This window comes from Marmota monax, unplaced genomic scaffold (genome assembly GCF_021218885.2).
Source record: "Marmota monax isolate L192 unplaced genomic scaffold, Marmota_monax_Labrador192_F-V1.1 WCK01_AAM20220418_F8-fsc00008, whole genome shotgun sequence".
Taxonomy (NCBI): domain Eukaryota; kingdom Metazoa; phylum Chordata; class Mammalia; order Rodentia; family Sciuridae; genus Marmota; species Marmota monax.
In genome coordinates, this window is record NW_026694432.1 from 5061352 (window position 1) to 5084800 (window position 23449).

General features: G+C 36.3%; 1 protein-coding gene across 2 annotated transcripts in view; it reads left to right on the top strand.

Moving 5' to 3' along the window:
* Positions 1 to 23449, top strand: part of Tesk2 (testis associated actin remodelling kinase 2) — a 147983-nt gene that overhangs the window by 25828 nt on the left and 98706 nt on the right. For both annotated transcript variants that reach the window (XM_046469010.2, XM_046469011.2), the window contains exon 2: positions 1071 to 1374. In XM_046469010.2, coding sequence (XP_046324966.1) covers positions 1153 to 1374 — 222 coding nt within the window. In that variant the 5' untranslated portion in view covers positions 1071 to 1152. The remainder of the gene's footprint in view (positions 1 to 1070; positions 1375 to 23449) is intronic.

Consider the following 23449-nt stretch of genomic DNA (forward strand, 5'->3'; position numbering starts at 1 on the left):
GATTGCTTTTGGATATAGTTTTCTTTTTAAATTAAATAACATAATTTTGAAGTTTCTTTGTTTTTTAAATATTTGGACTTAATTTTTCAAATTAAGATAACATTATGTGATGATGCAAGGGGTATTGGTAGGAGCACAGGTTTTTGAATCAGTCTTGGATTTTAATTTTCTCTCTACCATTTAGTGACTCTGTAGTTACATGATCTCTCTGTGAAATGAGCATAATAATCCTTATCATGAAATATTTGAGAATCAAATGACATGATATAGGTTAAAGCTCTTAGACTAAGTGCATGCTCTGCCATTGAGCGACCACCCCAGCCCATGTTTTAATACTCTTTCCTAGAAAGTCAGTGGTTAATGAAAGATGGATATTATCATTGTTATTTTGTTACTTAGAATGTAATTGATCACCTTATGTTCTATTCATGTTAAAGAGTGACTACGTCTTGGATTTTAAGTGTGTCAGTTTTTTTTTTTTTTGTACCAGGGATTGATCCAGGGGCACTTAACCTACTGAGTCACATTCCTAGTCCTTTTTATTTTTTATTTTGAGACAGGGTCTTGCTAAATTGTTGGCTGACCTTGTTGAGTTAAGTTATTGAGGCTGACTTAGAACTTGTGATCATCTTGCCTCAGCCTCCTGAGTCGCTGGGATTACAGGCGTTTGCCACCAGACCTGGCTCTTATCAGTGTTTTTTGAAGGTAAACACATAAAAGTATTTTTTAGATCTGAAAATAAGGAGGTAAAATGTGAAAGGATCCAGGTGGACTGGCATAAGTGTAATTCCAGTTACTGGGAAGGCTAAGGCAGGAAGATAGCAAGTTTCAGGACAGTCTGGGAAACTTAGTGAGAGCTTGGCTTAATAATAATAATAACAATAATACAAAAGGGCTGGGGATATAGCTCATTGGAAGAGTATGCATGGACTCAATTCCAGTATGGGGAAGAAGGGTACGTATGAAAGGAAATATTTTTGCATTGAAGTGAAATTTATGAAGTTGATTTGCATGTATTTATTCATTAATGATTTTAATGAGTTTTTTTTTTTTTTTGGTCTCTTATTTAGTGTCAAACTGGAAGAGAAGTAAAATTCAACAAATACTATGCATGGAGTTCTTTCTTAATAAAAGAAAGTGATTATTGAGACTATGGATCGGAGCAAACGGAATTCAATTGCAGGATTTCCCCCACGTGTGGAACGTCTTGAAGAGTTTGAAGGTGGTGGTGGAGGGGATGGAAACATGACTCAGGTGGGAAGAGTTTGGCCATCCTCATACAGAGCTCTTATAAGTGCCTTTTCCAGACTGACTCGTTTGGATGACTTCACCTGTGAAAAAATAGGGTCTGGTTTCTTTTCTGAAGTGTTCAAGGTGAGTGTCGTCTCAGTTTCCTGTTATTTTTCTGATGGTCACATTCACTGCAGACTTCATATTTGTGTTTAAGTAGGCCATAGGTTTTGCCTAGTCCAGGTGCTATGCATTTTGAGCATGTTTTAAACTCCTCTCTGAAACTATTTATTAACTACAAGTTAACTTACAAAGATATTTTGTTGTAATTATGAAAATAATACATGATAATCAAAGATTCAAAGAATATAGAAGTTTCTCCCACTCCTCTCTGCCCTACCCATGTATGTATGTGCATAGGTTTATGTATAGTCTCCAATAATAACCATTTTTAACCATTTGTATATATTTCTATTCTCTTTACTGTGTTGTATACATGTGGTATACACACATGCGTATATAAAATTACATATATAGACAAAAACATTGCACCAATAAAAAACAAAACTACGTGTTATTTTGCGTGTTTTGTATTTGTGTTAGGGATTGAACCCAGGGCTCATGCATAATAAATGTGTGATCTATCACTGAGCTACACCCTCAATCTCTGTTAGCTTTATTTATTTAGAGTTGGAGTCTCAATTATTGCCCAGGCTGGTCTTGAACTCCTGGGCTGAGGTGATTCTCCTGTCTCAACCTTCCAAAGAGCTGGAACTACAGGCACCTGCCATATTACCTGGCTTGTATACTTATTTTTAATAGAATTGAACCTTTAAGGCTCCCAAGAAATCCTATTTCCCTGATTTATTCTCTCTCTTTTTTTAAATTTTTTAAATTTTTTATTTATTTTTATTTTTTTTTAGTTTTCAGCGGACACAACATCTTTGTTTGTATGTGGTGCTGAGGATCGAACCCGGGCCTCACGCATGCCAGGCGAGCGCGCTACCGCTTGAGCCACATCCCCAGCCCATTATTCTCTCTCTTAAAAGATTATTTCATACTTTTTCTTCTCTCATCAAATCCCAATATTTCCTCTCTAGTCCTCTTTTTCAGTGATGATCTTACTTATGATTTGCTGAGAAACTAGAAGCAAACAGAAGAGAACTTGCACAAACACCCATCACTACAAATAGCTACCAACTCATCTTTTTTTTTTGGTACTGGGGATTGAACCCAAGGCCTTGTACGTGCTAGATGAATGCTCTACCACTGAGCTAAATCCCCAGCCCAGATTTTTAAAAATTTTGATAGAGTCTGGCTAAATTGCCCAGGATGGCCTTGAACTTGGACCTTCCTGCCTCAAGTCTCCTCAACAGCTGAAATTATAGGTGAGTCACCATACCCAGCTCTTGGGAGCTTCTTCCAACCCACATATTTATATGCTTACTTAACTTTTACCCTGGGAAGAACTAGCTGAGTTCTTCTCTAATTTCATATTTTTCTTTGTATTTTAATTCCTATTTCCATTTACCTACCAAAATGACCTAAGAAATTCTCCAGTCTTTCCTGTGTAATATTTTTACTCTTTGTTAATTATTCCTATCAGTACCTTAAAAAATGTTTAAGGAAAACACTCTTCTTCTTTTGACTTTAGCTATACTTCTCTCTGCCTTCTCTTTTGGACCAAAATTACTCCATAGAATAATTGTCTCTACATAGCATCTCCAGTTCTTTTCCTACTACTTTTTCCTCTTAGTTTTATCTTGTAAAATAAATACACACACACACACACATATATGTATATAATATAACATAATCTCCCCTCACATCAGTGCTGGGAATTGAACTCAAAGGTCCTTTAACAGTGAGCTACATCCCCAGCCCTGTTTTTTTTTTTTTTTTTTTTGGTACTGGTTATTGAACTCAGGGGCACTCAACCACTGAGCCACATCCCCAGTCCTGTTTTGTATTTAGAGACAGGGTCTCACTGAGTTGCCGAAGCTGGCTTTGAACTTGCAATCCTCCTGCCTCAGCCTCCCAAGCTGCTGGGATTACAGGTGTTTGCCACTAAGCCTGGCTCCCCATTCCTTTTTAAATTTTGAATTTTGAGACAGGGTCTTGCTAGGCTGCTGAGGCTGGCCTCAAACTTGAGATTCTCCTGCTTCAGCCTCCAAAGTAGCTCAGTGCCTGGCTCCTTGTTAACCATTTTTAAGTTATAATTCAGTATCATAAATTACATTCACAGTCTTGTGCAAACATTACCATGATCTGTTGTCAGAACTTTATCATCCCAAGCAGAAACTCTGTACCCATTAAACAATAACTCACCATTTTCCCCTACTCCCAGCCCCTGGTAACCTCCTTTCTAATTTTCAGTCTTTATGGGTTTGCCTAATCTTGTTTTTACCCCCCCCCCCTTTTTTTTTTATTGGTGCATTGTAGTTGTACATGATAGTGAGATTTGTTGCTGTATATTCAGGTATACACTCTATATAATAAGATAATTTGACCAATATAAATTGTTGTTTCCCCTTTTCTTCCTGACTTTGCCTTTTTGAGATACTTCATAAAAGGGGATTCATACAATGTTTGTCCTTTTGTATTAGAATTGATTTACTTTTCAAAATGTTTCAGGTGATGACTGAATAATAATGTATTACAAGTACTTACCACATTAAACCATCCATTTATTTATGGACTTTTAAGTTGTTTCCACATTTTGGCTATTGTGAATAATGCTCTGTGAACATTGACATAAAAATATTTGAGTTTACTTTGAGTTGAGTCTCAGCTTTCAGTTCTTTTTAACCTGTAAGTGGAATTCCTGAGTTACTTAGTAACTTTATGTTTAATTTTTTTTTAAAAAAAATAATTGTGGTAGAATACATGTAACATAAAATTTGCTGTTTTAACCATTTTTTTTTTTTTTTATACCGGAGATTGAACCCAGGGGCACTTAGCCACTGAGCCACATCCTCACCCGCTTTGTATATTTTATTTAGAGACAGGGTCTTGTTGAGTTGCTTAAGACCTCGATAAGTTGCTGAGGCTGGCTTTGAACTTGCGATCCTCCTGCCTCAGCCTTCCGAGCTGCTGGGATGCATGTGCCATCGCATCTGGTTGTTTTAACCATTTTTGAGTGTACAGTTGAGCAGTGTTAAGTATATTTACATTGTTGTGCAAACTCTAGAATTTTTCTTCTTACAAAACCGAAACTCTATACCATTATAGTCTATGCCTTATTTCTCCCTTCCCCCAACCCCTAGCAACTACTATTCTACTTTCTGTTACTATGAAGTTTGACTAGTCTAGATAACTTAAATAAGTGAAAACATAGTATTTGTCTTTTTGTCACTACTTTATTTCATTCAGTTTATGTTTAACTTTTTGAAGAACCACCAAACTGTTTTCTGTTGAGAGCCTCAGCGGAAGCGGCCCCAGCAAACTTCCAGCTGATTGGCTCCTCTGCAGTGACGCTCATTAGGCTGTTTCCCGCCCTTTCAGACCACAGAGCTGCTCATTGGGGGACTCTTTTGGCTCTGCCCACGCGACCTGGTAGTCTGCCTCAAAAGCGGGAAATGACCTGGAAGTTCCAGGGGAGTGCTCCCTGGAAGTGCGGGTGGTTGCGGTTGAGCTCTTGGAGAGCTCCTGAGGTGCGGCATGCGTGTGTGCTAAAAAATAAAGTTCGTTCCTGCTTGACAAGTGGCTCGTGAATTGTGCCCAGTCAGACTGTGGCAGTTTTCTTTAGTAATTGCACCATTTTATGTTCCTACCAGCTACACAAAAGGGTTCTGATTTCTCCATATCCTCACCAACACTTCTTGTTTTTCTTTAAGCCAAACATGGTTGTGCACACTTATATTCCCAGTTATTTAGGAGGCTGAGGCAGGAGAATTGCAAGTTTGAAGCCAATTTGAGCAACTTAATGAGACCTTGCCTCAAAATAAAATGGGCTAAGGGTGTAGCTCAGTGGTAGAGTGCTTGACTAGCATACACAAGGGCCTAAATTCAATCCTAGTACTACAGAAATTAAATTAATAAAAAGGTAATAATTATCCTACACCCTAGTGGGCAAAATGATATTTTGCTTTACATTTACTTAATGACTAGGCATGCAAAGCATCCTTTTCATGTGCTTATTGAGAAATATCTATTTAAGACCCTTGTGTATTTTTTGGGGGGCAGGTAATTGGGAATTGAACTCAGGGGTGCTTAACCACTGAGCTAAATCCTCATCCATTTTTATTTTGAGATAGTGTCTTGCTAAATTGCTGAGACTGGCTTTGAACTTGTGAGTTGCAGGGATTACAGTCATGTGTCACCTAGCCTTTGTGTATTTTTGAATTGTGTTTGTGTATTTCATGTATAAGGGATATTTAGATTCTTTATCAGATAAATGATTTACAAGTATTTTCTAGTTTTTCTTTTCACTCTTCCCTACCATATTTGCTATGTTGCCCATGCTGGTCTTGAACTCCTGGTCTGAAGTGATCCTCCTACCTCAGCCTCCTGAGTAGGTGGGACTACATGCATGCACCACTGTGCTTGGCTTTTTACTCTTTTGATAGCATGTCCTTTGTTGTGCAAAAGGTTTTAAATTCTGATTAAGTCTAATTTATCCTGTGGTGTTTCTTGTGCTTTTGGTGTCATATTGATGAAATTATTGCCAAATCCTGTGTTATGGAGATTTTTCCCAAAGTGTTCTTTTCTTTTTTTTGATTTGTTGTTCTGGGGATCAAACCCAGGGCCTTATGCATGCTGATAATGCTAGTTCAGTGCTCTACTACTGACTTCACTCCCAGGCTCACCAACATTTTCTTCTAAGAGTTGTGTAGTTTTACTTCTTAAATTTAAATCGTTCTTCACTTTAAATTAACTTATGTATATCGTGGTAAAACAGGGTTCAGTTTCATTCTTTGCATATGGACATCCAGCTTTCCCATAACCATGTGTCATAAAGACATCCTTTTGCTAGTGAATGGTTTTGGCACCCTTGTCAAAAGTCAGTTTACCATTTGTGTGAGAGTTGATGACTCATTTTAATATGAATGCTCTGATTATCAATGAAGTCCTGTTGCTTGTCAATCATTTGTATAACCTGTACATTTATATTCTTTACCTATCTTTTTTTTAATCTTTATTTTTTAGTTGTAGTTGGACACAATATCTTTATTTATTTTTATGTGGTGCTGGGGAATGAACCCAGGGCCTTGCCTGTGTTAGGCGAGCGCTCTACCACTGAGCCGCAACCCCAGCCCCTCTTTACCTATCTTTGTCTATTGAATGTTGTACTCTTTATACTGTATTAGTAACTTATTATATTTATTTAGATAAGTTACATATATTTCCTCCATGACTGTCTCTTTTTTGGGGGGGGGGGTACCGGGGATTGAACTCGGGGGCACTGGGATCACTGAGCCACATCCCCAGCCCTATTTTGTATTTTATTTAGAGACAGGGTTTCATTGAGTTGCTTAGGGCCTCACTTTTGCTGAGGCTGGCTTTGAACTTGTAGTGCTCCTGCCTCAGCCTCCTAAACTGCTGGGATTACATGTGTGCCACCATGCTAGCCCCTACCTGTCTAGGGGTAGGAAAGACAAAATTTCTAGGTTTTTAATTTTATTTTTGGTAGTACTAGAGATTGAACTCAGGGGTGCTTAATTAACACTGAGCCCCATCCCAAGTCCTTTTTATTTTTTATTTTAAATTTTTATTTTATTTTTTTTTTTAGTACTGAAGATTGAACCCAGAGGGCTTAACCACTGAGCCACATCCCCAGCCCCTTTTTATATTTTATTTAGAGTCAGGGTCTTGCTGAGTTGCTTAGGGCCTTGTTAAATTGCTGAGGCTGGCTTTGAACTTGAGATCCTCCTGTCTTAGCCTCCTGAGCCACTGGGATTACAGGCCTGTGCCACCATGCCCCAGCACCAAGGCTGGTCTTGAATTTAATAATTCTCCTGTTTTAACCTCCCGAGTACCTGGGATTACAAATTTACATCATCATTGCTGGCTTCTTTTTAATTTTTGTGTAGTGAGAACTATCAGTCTTTTTATTTACCATTTGTGGATTTTACCTATTGACTAAGATAGCCTTCTTCATTGCAAAGTTTTGAAAATATTGATTTTCTAAAGCTTTTATGACATACTTCATTGAATTTAGATATCATTGAATACAGAACATACCTATAGTCAATTAAACTATGACAGTTCTTGTAAGTTGTATTTTTAAAGATTTATAGACTTGATTAGTTTTTTTCATGTTATAGTTTTATGAAAAGAAAGGTGCATTAGAAAAAAAATTGATTAAAGCATTCTTTTTTAAAAAAAATTTAGCTGTAGATGGACATAATGCCTTTATTTATTTTATGTGGTGCTGAGGATCGAATCCAGTGCTTCACACATGGTAGGCAATCACTCTACCAATGAGCTACATCTGCAGCCCCTGATTAGAGCATTCTTAATTCTTTTTGTATTCAGAATATAACTGCCTAGAACCTTTTTTCTTTTTTTTCCCTTTGATTCAGAGGGTTTAAAATATCTGTGTGTCATATTACACTGTGCTTTCTATCATCAATGGTGATGGTGTTAGCCTGTGGTCCCAGTTAACTCTGGAAGCTGAGTTGGGAGGATCTCTTGAGCCTAGGAATTTGAGCCCAACTTAGGTAATATAGTGAGACCTTATCTTTTAAAAAAAGTGGGGGGTGGGCTGAGGGCATATTTCAGTGGTGGAGGGAGTTTGGTGATGTCACTGAAGGAGTTCTGAGAGTTCCCAAAAAGATAGACCTCAACTCAAGATGAGTAGGGTTCGTGGCATATGTTGTAGAAATGAGTTTAAGGATGTGTCAGAGGCATAGAGATTTCTTTAGGAAAGTATAGACACATTCAAGGGAGAATGTGTCTTTCTGAAGGATAAGAAGTGCTTTTAGACTTCTTAAGCTTTTCTTTTAAAGGAAACTTGGTGAGAGGTGGGCATGAAAGTTAGATGAGGATGTTAGTCTGTTGTTCACAAGATGGCTTATGGTGGTCTGGCCCTTTTCAGGATCCTTAGGCTGGTGTGGTCTGCATTAGCTAATCAGTAGGTGAGATTGGAAAGTACCCTAGATTATAGATGTCTTAAAATATCTGCTCTCTTTGTTTAATCTGTTTATTACACAGATTAATTAATAGTGCTATAGGTAATTTTTATGAGTGAGTGAATTTATGGTAACTCTATTATTTACAGATTTCCCAGAAATCTGGGAGAACTAACTTAGGTAGTGACAGGTCTGGGAGAGAGAACCGATTCAGCGAGGAAAGGTATGTAGAACTTTAGCATAAGTTTTTATTCTAATTTTTTTTCATTTTGTCTCCTTCCTACTTATTTTCTTCTATGCTGTCTCAGTGATGAATAATTTCTTAAAAGACTGTTTCTGCACTATTGTATCCAGGTCTTCTGCACTATCCTTGGTCTTGAACCCAGGGCCTCAAACATGGTAAGCACACACTCTACTAACTGAACTATACTCTTAGAATCCCTCCTTGCCCCCTACCCATTCTACAAATTTTGGAATTACAGATGTGTGCCACCATGCTTGGCTCAAAGCAATTTTAAGATATCAAAATTTCAAGATATTTAAGGCCCTGGATTCAATCCTCCCCCCCTTGCAAAAAAAAAAAAAAAAAAAAAAGACCTCAAAATATTAAAGGTTTTAGCCGTGGGCGATGGTGTAATTCCAGCATTTCTGGAGGCTGAGAGGAGGATCACAGGTTCAAGACCAGCCTAAGCAATTTAACCAGACCCTCAGCAACTTAGTGAGACCTTGTCTCAAAATAAAAAATAGAAAGGATTGGGGGTGCTGGGGTTGTGGCTCGGCGGTAGAGCACTCACCTAGCACGATGAGGTCCTGGGTTTGATCCTCAGCACCACATAAAAATAAAATAAAGGTATTTTGTCCAACTCCAACTAAAAAATAAATACTGAAAAAAAAAAAAAAAGGATTGTGGATATAGCCTAGTGGAAAGCACCCCTGGGTACAATCCCTAATACTCCTTCCTCCAAATGTCTTAAAGATGATGAAATGTAATAGATGGTTTTTTTTAAAAAAATATTTAACTCATTTTGAGTTTATTTCAGTGTCTTTGAAATGAGGTATTGGCAGTTAATTTTTATTTAATTTTCAGACAGTTAGCTAGTTGTCTATAATTTTGTTTTGATGCTGAGGATTTAACCCAGGGACTTGTGTGTGCTAAGCATGTATTCTACCACTACATCTTAGCATCTAAATATAATTTCTTTTTCAGTATGGGGGATTGAACCCAGAGGAACTGTATCACTGAGCTATCTCACTAGTTCTTTTTATTTTTTAGACAGGGTCTTACTAAATTGCTCAGGCTGGCTTCAAATTTATGACATTCCTGCCTCCCAAGTAGCTGGGATTCTAGGCATGCCACCACCCATGCAAGCCTCTAAATATAATTTTTTAATTAGTCGTTTTTTTTCCCCTCAGTGGGTCACATTGTCATTTTTATCATTGAATTCTGGTGTGATCTGATACTTGAATAGAACAAGGGAATAAAATAGAAAATATAGAAATCTCAGATATATGTGGTAATTTACTGTATGGCAAAAGATATTTTCTTGAATTAGTGAGGAAAAGATAAATTGATGTTAACATAACTAGGTGGTCATTTCAAAAACAAATAGTTGGATCAAGATTTTATATATTATACCAAAATAAATTCCAAACGAATTAAACATTTTAATATGAAAATTAAAACCATAAAAGTTTATAGCAGAATATAGGGGAATTTATTCTTTAAAGTCAATAAGCTTTATTTTTAAATTAAATTTAATTTTTAAAAAATATTTATTTTTTAGTTGTAGTTGGACACAACACATTTATTTTATTTATTTATTTTTATATGGTGCTGAGGATCGAACCTAGGTCCTTGCACGTGCTAGGCGAGCACGCCACCGCTGAGCCACAACCCAGCCCTTACTTTAATTTTTGAGACAGGTTCTTGCTATGTTGCCCAGACTGACCTCAAACTTCTGGTCTCAAGGGGCTCCTCTTGCCTCAGTCTCCCAAGTAGCTGGAATTACAGATGTGTGCCACCACCCCTGGCTAAAAATTATTTATTTTAAGTTTTTTAGTTGTAGATGGACACAATATCTCTATTTTTATTCATATTTTTTAAAATGTGGTACTGAGGATTGAACCCAGGACTTCATGTGTGCAAAGCAAGCACTCTACTACTGAGCTACAACCCAAACCCTAAAATATTTTAGAGCAGTTTTAGGTTCAAAGCAAAATTGAGAGAGATATTGTTTTCATATAATCTCTCTGCCCATACAATACAATTTCCCCCAGTATGGGCATTCTGCACTATGGTATGTTGCAGTCAATAAACATACATACATACACACACACACACACACACACACACACCACACGGGCACACACACATTTATTTTTATTTATTAATGACCTTTTTTTTTATTGACATCACTATCAACCTAAGTGCATAGCATATATTAGGGTTTATATTTATATTAGAGTTCACTCTTGGTATTGGGCATTCTATTGGTTTTAACAAATGTATAATGACATGCATTCATTATTATTATTATTTTAAATTTTGTTTTAGTTGTAGATGGTCACAATACCTTTATTTTGTTTATTAATGTTTATGTGGTGCTGAGAATAAAACCCAGTGCTTCACAAATGCAAGGCAAGCGCTCTACCACTGAGCTACAGCCCCAGCCCTCGACATGCATTCATTATTGTAGTACCATACAAAATAGTTTCACTGCCATAAAAATTTTCTGGGATTTACTTATCTATTCTACTTCCTTAACTTCTGGCAACCATTAATCTTCATAATTTTGCTTTTCCTGTTATGTCATTCAAATCATACAGTATGCAGCCTTTTCAGATTGGTGTGTGTATGTGTGTATGTTGCTGGGGATTCAACTAGGACCCCATACATACTAGGCAAGCACTGTACCCCTGAGCTATATTCTCAGTCCTCAGATTGCCTTCTTTCACTTCATGTTATGCATTTAAGTTTCTTCCATATCTTTTCATGATTTGATAGCTCATTTCTTTTTAGTACTGAATAGTAAACTGGATGCTGTGGTGCATGCCTGTAATCACAAGAGGCTGAGATAGGATTGTGAGTTTGAGACCTTCTTGAATAACATAGCAAGACCCCATCTGAAAAAAAAAATTACTGAATAATATATCATTCTCTGAAGGGCTGGGTTGTAGCTTAGTGGTGGAACATATGCTTAGCATTTATGAGGCTGGAAATCTTTTATATGCTTACTTGTCATCTGTATATTTTATTTAATGAGGTGTCTTTCAGATAGTTTGCCCATTAAAATTTTTTTATTGTTAAGTTTAAGAATTTTTTGTATGTTTTGGGTAACATTCCTTTATCAGATGTATTGTTCGCAAATATTTTTTCCCAGGCTGTGGCTTATCATCTCATTCTCTTCACATTATATGGGGATCAAATCCAGGACCTCTTGCGTTCTAGGCAAGTATTCTACCACTGAGCTATACCTCAGTTTCTAATTTTAATGAACTCCATCTTACCAGTTGTCTTTGAAGGATTGTGTCTTTGGTGTTATATTTAAAAATTGTCATTCCCAAGGCCATCTAGGTTTTCTCCTATGTTGTTTTACATTTTACCTTTAGATCTCTGATTTACTTTAAAAAAATAATTTTTTTTTAGTTGTAGATGGTCACAATACTTTTATTTACTTATTTTTATGTGATGCTGAGAATCGAACCCAGCGCCTCACAGGTGCTAGGCAAGTGCTCTATCACTGAGCTACAACACCAGCCTCTGATTTTTCTTTTCTTTTTTTTTTTTAATATATTTTTTAGTTGTCAATGGACCTTTATTTTATTTATTTATATGTGGTGCCGAGAATCAAACCCAGTGCCACACACATGCTAGGCAAATGCTCCACCACTGAACGACAAACCCAGCCCCCTCTGGTTTACTTTTGAGTTAATTTTTGTGCTTAGTATTTTTTTTTTTTTTGCATGTGCATGTCCGGATGTTCCAGCACCATTTTTTAAAAAAATATTTTTTTTAGTTGTAGATGGACACAGTGCCTTTATTTGACTTGTTTATTTTTGTATGGTGCCGGGGGTCGAACCCAGTGCCTCACACATGCTAGGCAAGTGCTCTACCATTGAGCCACAACCCCTTCCAGCACCATTTGTTGAAAAGACTGTCTTTTTCTTTGCTTGATTGTATTGCCTTTTCTTTGTTGTTAAGGATTAGGTGACTTTTTTTTTTTTTTTGGTACCAGGGATTGAATCCAGGGGCATTTAACCACTGGGCCACATCCCCAGCTGTTTTTTTTTTTTCATTTTATTTAGAAACAGGGTCTTGCTGAGTTGCTTAGGGCCTTGCTAAATTGTATAGGCTAGGTTTGAACTCACCATCCTCTTGCCTCAGCCTCCTGAGCTGCTGGGATTACTGTTGTGTGCCACCACGCCTAACTAGGTTACTTTTTAATATGGATCTATTCTTTTTTTTTTTTTTGGTGGGGGTGGTGGGAATTGAACCCAGGGCCTTGTGCACACAAGGCAAGAAGCACTCTACCAACTGAGCTATATCCCCAGCCCAATATGGGTCTGTTCTTTTTTTTTTTTTCATTTTTTTTTTTTTTTTTAACACAATGCCTTTATTTTTATGTGGTGCTGAGGATCGAACCCGGGTCCCGCCCGTGGTAGGCAAGCACTCTACCGCTGAGCCACAATCCCAGCCCCATGGGTCTATTCTTAGAGTCTATTCTATTGATCTATTTTTTAATTAATTTTTTTTTTTTTTTGTCAATACCACACAGTCTTGATTACTCTAGCTTTATAGTCAGTCTTGAAGTGCTTGCCTTGCATGTGTGAGGCACTGGGTTCGATCCTCAGCACTACATAAAGATAAATAAATAAAGATATTGTGTCCATCTACAACTAAAAAAATATTTTTTTAAAATAGGGGTTATTTCTCTTGAAGACAAAAACAAAAAAAGCACAGAGATAAAGAATTCCTGGGCATTGCTTCAGCTCTACCATGATGTCAGCGTTGGCTTCTCTGCAGTTTTTAGACATTTCCTCACGTTGGCAGCTTTATAGTTACCAGATGACTACTTTAGTTCCAAAGCAAGAAGAAGAGGAAAGAGAATCAGTAGTTATATCTTTCACTTTTGTCAGGAAGGGAAAAATCTTTCCCAGAGTCCCAATAGATTTCATATTATATTGCAATAGTCAGAACTGTGTTCATATGGCTACTTGTAGTTGCAAGGAAGTAGGGTAGGTAACTTAGCTGGGTCTGGTTACTACAATGAAAAAAATGAAGAGCATCCTTATTGCCAGTATCCAGAAGATATTGACAGTGTCTACTACAGACTTAAAAGATCAAAATAAACATGTTATGATTTAATATGTTAAATATGCCAATTCTCCACAGATTAATTCTAAAGTCAATATATTCCTTATAGAAATCTTAGAGGAATTTGCATGTAACTTAATGATTGATTTTAAAATTCATATTTAAGGGGCTGGGATTGTGGCTCAGCGGTAGAGCGCTCGCCTAGCACGGGCGGGACCTGGGTTCGATTCTCAGCACCACATAAAATAAAGGCATTGTGTTGTGTCCATCTACAACAACAACAACAAAAAAAGATATTCTCTCTCTAAAATTCATATGTAAGAATATCTGTGCAAGAATAGCCATTGTACTTTTTTTTTTTCCCCCTTTGGCAGTATTGGGGATCAAACCTATGACCTGTACATACTAGGCAAGTACTCTACCACTGAGGTACATGATTTTTTAAAAAAATATTTTTAGTTTAAGATGGATGCAATACTTATATTTTTATGTGGTGCTGAGGATCAACCCAGTACCTCACACATGCTAGGCAAGTGCTCTACCACTGAGCTATAACCCCAGCCCTGAGCTGCATGATTTTAAGAACGTTTAAAAGCAGAGCCAGCTGCAGTGGCACATGCCTATAATCTCAGTTATTAGGGAGGTTGAGGCAGGAGGATTGCAAGTTTTGGCTAGCCTGGGCAATTTAGGGAGTCTGTATCTCAAAATAAAATAAAAGTGGCTGGGGATGTAGCTCAGTGGTAGAGTGCTTTCCTAGGATATGTGCTGCCCTGGGGTTTAATCCCCAATACTGCAAAAACAAACAAATAAAACCTTTAAAACAGTATGGGCTAGCAGAGGAATGGGTAAATTAGTAGATTGGTAGGTATTTAAGAGTTTTTTTTAAGTTTCTCTTGATTTAATGAACTATAAGAATCCTAATTTAAAAGCTTAATTAAAGTAATTAATTGTATGTTCTTATATACCCCCACTATGAAAAGCTCTTAAGAACCTTACCTAAGTGAGGAATGGTGGCAAGTACCTGTAGTCCCAGCTATTCATGAGGCTGACAGAATTGCTTGAGAACAGTCTGGACAATTGAATGAGACCCTGACTCAAAACAAAACAACAACAATAAACCTTGCCTGAAGAAGGCTAAGACAGGAAGATTGCAAGTTTGAGGCCAGCCTCAGCAACTTAGTGAGGCCCTAAGCGACTTAGTAAAACTCTGTCTCAAAACTTTTAAAAGGCTGAGGATATAACTCAATCTTAAAGTGCCCCTAGGTTCAATCCCTAGTACAAAAAAAAAACAACCCATCAAACAAACAAACCCCAAACAAGCAAACATAAATGAAACAAACAACTTGCCCCAAACCACCACTCTCCACAAATAGCTAGTATTCTTACTTTCTTGTATCCTTACAGTTTCTTTATGACTATACAATCAAATACAGTTCCTTATTTCTCTCTTTTTTTAAAAAAAACATAATAATAAACTGGGGGATGGGAATAGGAAAGACAGTAGAATGAATCAGACATAACTTTCCTATGTTCATATATGAATACAACACCAGTGAAACTCCACATTATGTACAACCAGAAGAGTGGGATCCTAATTAGAATAAGTTATACTCTATGTATATATAATATATCAAAATACACTCTACTGTCATACATATCTAAAAAGAATAAATAAAATTAAAAAAAATAATGAAGCATATCATACATGGCACTCTGAACCTTGCTTTCTCTCTCTTTTTTTTTTTCCCAAGAGGAGAGGATAGTACCTAGGGCCTTATAAGCTAGGTAAGTAGTGTTCTACTGAATTACACCCTCAACCCCATATCTTGCCTTATCAACTTTTTATCTGGGACATCTTTCTTTTTTTGTTGTTACTGGGGATTGAACCCATGGACACATCCCCAGGCATTTTTTAATATTTTATTTAGAGACAGGGTCTTGCTAAGTTGCTAAGGCTAGCTTTGAACTCACGATCCTCCTGTCTCAGCCTCTGGGGCCACTGGGATTATAAGAATGCACCACCAAGCCTGGCTGGGAGGTCTTTCCATATAGTATTTAAGAATTTCCTCAATCCTTTATATATTTGCAAAGTATCACATTGTATTGATGTTTGAAGCCAACCTGGGCAATTTTGTAAGACTCTGTCTCAAAATATAAGTGAAATAAAAAGGGCTAGGATGTAGCTCAGTGGTAGAATGCCTTTTGGTTCAATCCTAGTACTAAAGAAGGAAAAAGAATGAAAGAAACCTCAGTAAGTTAGACTCTGATAAAATGATTCTTCCTGAAGTCAGGCCTTGTTAACAACAAATGAACCTCACACATGATAAGCAAGCATTGTACCACTGAGCTATAAACACAGCCCTATTCATTATTTCTAATGGCATGTTTGGAAATAGCCCAAATATTCACAAGGAATCACTGAAACATCAATACAATGTGATACTTTGCAAATATATAAAGGATTATAATTTTTATGATTTTATTTTGAGACAGGTTCTCACTTAGTTGCTTAGGGCCTTGCTAAGTTGCTGAGATTGGCCTAGAACTTGTGATCCTCTTGCCTCAACTGCCTGAGCTGCTGGGATTACAGGCATGTGCCACACACCTGGCTTTTTTTAATAGAATTTACTGTGATTAATTTGTGTGTGTAGGTGGTTCTAGGGATTGAACTCATAGATAAGCTACATCCCCAGCCCTTTATATTTTTTAATTTGAGACAGAGTTTCCCCAGATTGCCAAGGCTTGTCTCAAACTTGGGATCCTCATGCCTCAGCCTCCTGCCTTCCCCATGACTGGGATTATAGGCATGTGTTACTGTGCCTGGCCTCACCCAGATTAATTTTATACTGTAAGTATATAACTAGTTATAAGGTAGAGGCTGAATTTCCACTTCCCCCTTGATATTTTTTTCTAAATTGGCAATACCATGTCTGGAAATGCCAAGTTGTAAGGAACAGTAAATTTATAAACTACAAGAGCCTAATATTTGCCATCTTCTTTGTACTGAAAAATTGACTTATGTTTATGATTATGCTTTTGCTATTTAGTACATGTACAGTTTGTCATGAGAACTTTAACTCTGCAGCAGTATCAACAGTTGTGTTTTTATTTTTAGCAAGTGAATGTTATTTTGTTCTGGGATGTTTTATTTTTTTGCTTAGGAAGGTGAGGGTGAAGGTTATATATTATTGGGCAGCTTTGGGAATTTAGATGCTGAGTTTCAAAATACTAGTGTTGTTGCAGTGACTTGGTGTCCCAATTATACAAAACCTTTTTTTTTTTTTTTTTTTTTAAATGGGGTTTCTCTATGTTGTCCAGACTAGTGTACAACTCTGGGGTCAAGTAGTCCTGCCTCAGCCTTCAAAGTAGCTGGTACTATAAGGCATGCACTATCACACCCAAGCGTAATCAATATTTTTTATTCTTTCAAATTGTAACTTGTGAAATTTGCAAGAAAGTGAATCTTTTTCTTTTAAATGTGATCTTTTTTGCATCCTGAGTCTATAAAGGATTTTTCTTTAATTGTCTGTTTTATTATATAGTTGTATTTGTGCTTCTCTATATGTCTCCTTTTGATAAACACTGTGTGCTACTGTTATAATAAGAGGCAGTGCTTTTGTATGTTTTAATAACCAATGTAGCTGGGTGCAGTGGCACATGCCTGTAATCCCAGTGGTTCAGGAGGCTGAGGCAGGAGGATCGCGAGTTCAGAGCCAGCCTCAGCAACAGTGAGGTCCTAAGCAACTCAGTGAAACCTTGTGTCTAAATAAAATACAAAAAAAAAGAGCGGTAGGGCTGGGGATGTGGCTCAAGCGGTAGCGCGCTCGCCTGGCATGCGTGCGGCCTGGGTTCGATCCTCAGCACCACATACAAAAACAAAAGATGTTGTGTCCGCCGAAAACTGAAAAATAAATATTAAAAATTTCTCTCTCTCTCTTTAAAAAAAAAAAAAAAAAGAGCGGGAGATGTGGCTCAGTGGTCAAGTGCCCTTGAGCACAATCCTTGGTACCTGCCTCCCCAGCCCCTGCAAAAAAAAAAAAAAAAAAAGTACGATGGCTAATCCGTACATATTCTATAAGGAGAGTAAAAGGAGAAAGCATATTAGACATTTCTGACACACTGGTTTTCAGAAGGTTTGCTTTGATTGAGATGTCTAAGTATACCAAGGCTAAGTGTGAAATAAAGTGGTAAGTTGTAGGATTGATCAGAACCATCCCCAACACCCAGAACATCCATGAGTAACACTAGTGTGTGTACATGTGCCTTTTTTTGTGCATTAAAGCAACTATTTCAGAGTTGAACTGCTCCAAGAATGGAAAGGAAGAACAAGTGTTGAGAAAAATTCTTAATTCTACAATTAATACTGGCATAAAAACAGTATTATTTATGAATAACATAAGATTTAAAAATATATTTTTTAGATGTTAAATGAACTTTTATTTTATTCATTTATTTATATGTGGAACTGAGACTCAAACCCAGTGCCTCACACATGCTAGGCAAGCACTCTACCAGTGAGCTACAACGCCAGGCCTGAATAACATAAAATTTTAACCACATTAATAACACTTTTTTTTTTTTTTACAAAGTTGGTGTTTTTTTTTAAAATTTTTGGACCTTTATTTTATTTATTTATATGCAGTGCCGAAAATTGAACTCAGTGCCTCACACATGCTAGGCAAGCATTCTACTACTGAGCCCCAACCCTAGTCCCTAATACACATTTTTAATCACTAAAACTCAAAATGTTTTGAATGTGAGAAACAGTCAAGGGAAATATTATGGACACAGAAGACTAGAGCAGCAAGGATTGAACCTTGAGAAATACTTCTATTTGGAGGAGGGTGTGGAGAAGAGGGAAAAAAAAATAGCTAGAGAGATAAGCAGAAGTCAGAAATAGATTCCTAAAGATCAGAGAAGTTGCCATATCTATCATAAATTTGATGGGGTTAAAGCCACTTTTCTATTTGTTTGTTTGTTTATTTTATTATGCAAATAATGTTTAATAATTAAAAATGAAAAGAAGAATCATTTAATGTAATAGCAAAAAGGTTTAACCCTGAATAGAACATATCCAAGAATAGAAATTAACCAAAATTCTGACATAGAATTTCTAAATTGTATATATTTTTCTTTTAAAAAATGGAATACAGTGACAAAATTAGAGAAATAAATATAGAACCAAGGAATAACAAATTTTGGAGTGAAAATATATTAAGCACTAAGTAAATATGAGAACTGGACAACATATAGCACAAAAGTACAAAGCAGCAGATAATGTAAAACAGATTAAGTGAATTAATGGTGCAGGACAGAGAAGGATGGGGAATGTATCCAAGATTTCAAGTGATGTGGTAACAATTCTAAACATTATTTTCTACAAACTACAATACAACCATCAGTAATAACTTCAATAACAATCATAACATTGACAATAAAATAATGATAATTCTGGTGGCCATAACAAATCAACTTTTAGGGTGAAATGGCGCAGATGTAAAATGCTGGAAAAATACAGCAGGTAAAACAATGATGAGACTTAAAGAATTCCAAAGTCCTCATGTTTTTTGGAAGACAGATTAAGAATATAAATATAGATTTTAGAAAAATTGAATGTGCACATTCAATGGCAATGATATATATGCTAAATAATTGAGAAATGTATAATCTCTAAACCAGTGAAAGTCAGTGGTAAGAAGAAAGGATTAATAATTTTAATTTTTTAAAAAATATTTTTTAGCTACACATGGACACAATATCTTTATTTTGTTTATTCATTTTTTATGTGGTGCTGAGGATCGAACTTAGTGCCTCACATGTGCGAGGCAAGGGCTCTGCCACTGAGCCACAACCCCAGCCCCAATAATTTTTTAAAAAAACTAACATGTAAAATGAGAGGAAAAAAGGTGATATAATAAAGTTAAACAAGTGAGATGAATACATAAAATTTAAGTAATTAAATATACAAGCTCAAGTCGATCAATGATCACTGTAAATATAAATGGAGCAAATTTACAGGTAAAATTCAAAGAATGTAATAGGAAATTTAAAAACGGCAACAGAAGCATCCAAAAAGTGAAATGTATGGATTTTGTTGCTCTGTTTGTTAAAAATACATTTATGTTCATTTACACAAGCTCCTTTCAAAATGTAAGAACATAGAAAGTTTGAAAGCTAGTTGATGGAGAAAATCTATCAAGCAAATACCAAATACTTTTGAAGTTACTCATTTTATCCAGAATTATGCTTTATTATTTCCAAAAATTGTTGTTATTAACTTTTATCTAGCAAATACCAAATAAAAGTATTATCCAAATAAAAGTTAATAATAACAATTTTTAGAAATAATAAATCATAATTCTGGATAAAATGAGTAACTTCAAAGGTGAAAGTAAAGAAGCTATAGATTGTTATATTTACCTAATATATAAGGTAAAAGTTCATAGACTTATAGGGAGAAATTAAAAATACTCAACCATAGTAGGAGATTTTAACCTCCCCCAAAGCTGCCAAAAGTAGAATGACACAATCAAAAACCTGTAAACCAAAGGAGATATGTTCATCCTGAAAACATTAATAAAATAGAATATTTACAGAATTGATTATGTATTAGGCTCAATGTCAAGTCTCAATAATTTCAAAGAAATAATCAAATATAGCCTACATACTCTGAATATGGGATTTTTTTTTTTTTTTTTTTTTTAGCAGCACAATTTACAGTAGCTAAACTGGAACCAACCTAGATGCCATTCAGTAGATGAATGGATTAAAAAAAGTGGCAAAAATATACAATGGAATATTACTCAGCAATAAAAGAGAATAAAATCATGGCATTTGCAGGTAAATAGATGGAGTTAGAGAAGATATGAAGTTAGCCAATCCCAAATAACCAAATGCCAAATGTTTTCTTTAATGTAAGGAGGCTGATTCATAGTGGGATGGGGGAGGGAGAATGGGAGGAATAGAGGAACTTTAGATAGAGCAGAGGGGTTGGAGGGGAAGGGAGGGGGCATGGGGTTAGAAATGATGGTGGAATGTGATGATCATTATTATCCAAAGTACATGTATGAAGATACGAATTGGTGTGAATATTCTTTGTATACAACCAGGGTTATGAAAAATTGTGCTCTATATGTGTAATAAGAATTGTAATGCATTCTGTTGACATATATAAATTTTTTAAAAAAGAAAGCCACTATTCTATTTAAAGGAGTTCAGCATTGAATAGCTTGGGAGGAAGAAGATGGTAACAGTCTAGTGGTTCTTGGAGTTCTGCACTTTAGATATGGCCTTTCAAAGATGCTGCTTGCTAAATTTCCTATTGTTTTCCCTGTTGCATTTATTTGGGTTTTGCAACACCCTTGAAACATAAGGGTTTCAGGGAGGAAGCTTTTCTGGAAAGGTTCAGTGTTTTGGGGTGTGTGAATTGAATTGCCGTGTTTAAGTGAGATTTTCTAGCTAAGGATGGAGCTCAGTGGTAGAGCACTTGTCTATCCCTATTTGAGTAAAGACTTTTGTAGATGCCTCTAGTGGGCTAAGCTCAGCACTAAGTGACATCAAGAGATTTATTTATCAGGCAGCAAATTTTACTGTGTGCAGCACTTCCGTAAAGAATTATCTCCCAAGAATCCTTCACCTTATTGTTTATTAAACTGGAATAATAAAAAGTTGTATGTAAACCTTGGATTCACTCAGAATACTTAGAAGTATTTCTGTAAATGATATATATAAAGACACATGAACTACAAAACTACAAAAAGATGATTCTAGAGTGTATTATTTTGCATTGAGGTTGCTTGCTTGGTTGATTGCTTGTCCTTTATGATCTCAAAGCAGTCAGCTGATACTTGTATTCTAGCATGTAATAAACACTGCAATTATTTCTCTTATTCATTATTTACTTCATAGATATTTAGTTAATGCTCATTGGAGTAAGATATTGAGCTCTAGTTGCTTGGAATAGAAAAATAAATAAGATAAAGTCTTGCTCTGAAAGAGTTCCTTGGTTAGGGTGGAAAACAGGAAATTCTTTTAAAATGTAGTATCCGCTAAAACAGTATGTTTGGTAATGGCTTGAAATTGCACAATGCACAGTTGGTAAGTGTGTGAAAATATGCATGGGATGCTAGGTAATGTAGTAGTAAGCACTCGTACAAAACTTTGTTTGAAGAGATTAGAGAAGGGTGTCCAGAGAAAATTACCCTTGCATTTTCTTTTTTTTTTTAAATTTTATTTTATTTTTTAGTTTTTGGCGGACACAACATGTTTGTTTGTATGTGGTGTTAAGGATCAAACCCGGGCTGCACACATGCCAGGCGAACGCGCTACCGCTTGAGCCACATCCCCAGCCCCACCCTTGCATTTTCTTGAAGAATAAGAGAAAGTTTGTCAGGCAGAACAAGCAGGGAAAGGATATATTATGCAGATGTAAAAGCATGCGTAAAGGCACAAAGGAGTAAGGACTAGGAATGGTGAGAAATTGTATTTGGTTCAAACTTGGTGTGCATGTAAAGGAGTGACAGACCTGTGATGAATCTAGAAAGGTAGGTCGGGTCCCAAAGATAAATATTTTTTCTTGATCAGAGTCACTTGGAGATTTTATTATTTTTTTCCTTCCTCAAATTAGCTTTTGGTTTGTTGAACCTTTTGGTTTGTTGAACCTTTTGGTTTGTTGAACCTTTTGGTTTGTTGAATCATCTTTGTTTTCTAGTTTATAATTTTGCTTTTATCTTTCTTAGTATACATTCTTTAAGTTTGCTTCCTTGTTTTTTTTTTTTTTTAGCATTGTAGTTGACCTTTAACCCCTCTGATTCTAATCTTTTGCAAATGAGTTAATATTGTCTTTGGCAGTATGTTACAGAAACATGAACACAGCTGTTTATTCAAATAAGATATATATTTTTTTCTTTCTTTCTTTCTGGTACTGGGAATTGAACCCAAAGGCAAGTTACCACTTAGCTACACCCCTAACTCTTTTTTAGATTTTATTTTGAGACAGGATCTTGCTTAATTGCTGAGGCTGGTCTCAAACTTGAAACCCTCCTGCCTCAGACTCCAAATTCCTGGGATTACAGGCCTGCCCCACTGTTCCTGACTAGAGATTAATTTTTCTTAGAAATCTTATAAAAAATATTCCTGTGTTGTATATTTTTAAAATGTTTTGTTGTTGTTGTTCTAGATGGGCATAATACCTTTATTTTAATTATTTTTATGTGGTGCTAAGGATTAAGCCCAGTGCCTCATATGTACAAGGCAGGTGCTCTACAGCTGAGCTACAAGCCCAGCTCCTGCTGTGTAGCTTTTTAAGGAAGTCATGTACAATCTAAACTGCTGCTGCTTGTGTGTGTGTGTGTGTGTGAGAGAGAGAGAGAGAGAGAAAGAGAGAGAGAGGGAGGGAGAGAGATACTGAGGATTGAACCAAGGGGTGCCCTTTAAAATTTTTTTTTAAAAAATATATGTATTTTTTAGTTGTAGATGGGCACAATACCTTTATTTTATTTATTTATCTTTATGTGGTGCTGAGGATCGAACCCATGGCTTCATATGTGCTAGGCAAGGGCTCTACCACTGAGCTATAACCATAGCCTGAAGAGTGTCCTTTTTATTTTTATTTTGAGATAGGGTCTCACTAAGTTTCCCAGGATAACCTCAAATTTGTAATCTTCCAGCCTTAGCTTCCCTGGTAGCTGGGATTACAGGCATGCATCACTGTGCCCAGTATTTACCTCTTCTATCTTTAGTGTGTGGCCTTTGTCCTTTTGGGTATAAGATGCATTAGTTCATTTTTCATTCCTATAACAAAATACCTGAGGCAGGCCAGTTTATAGAGATT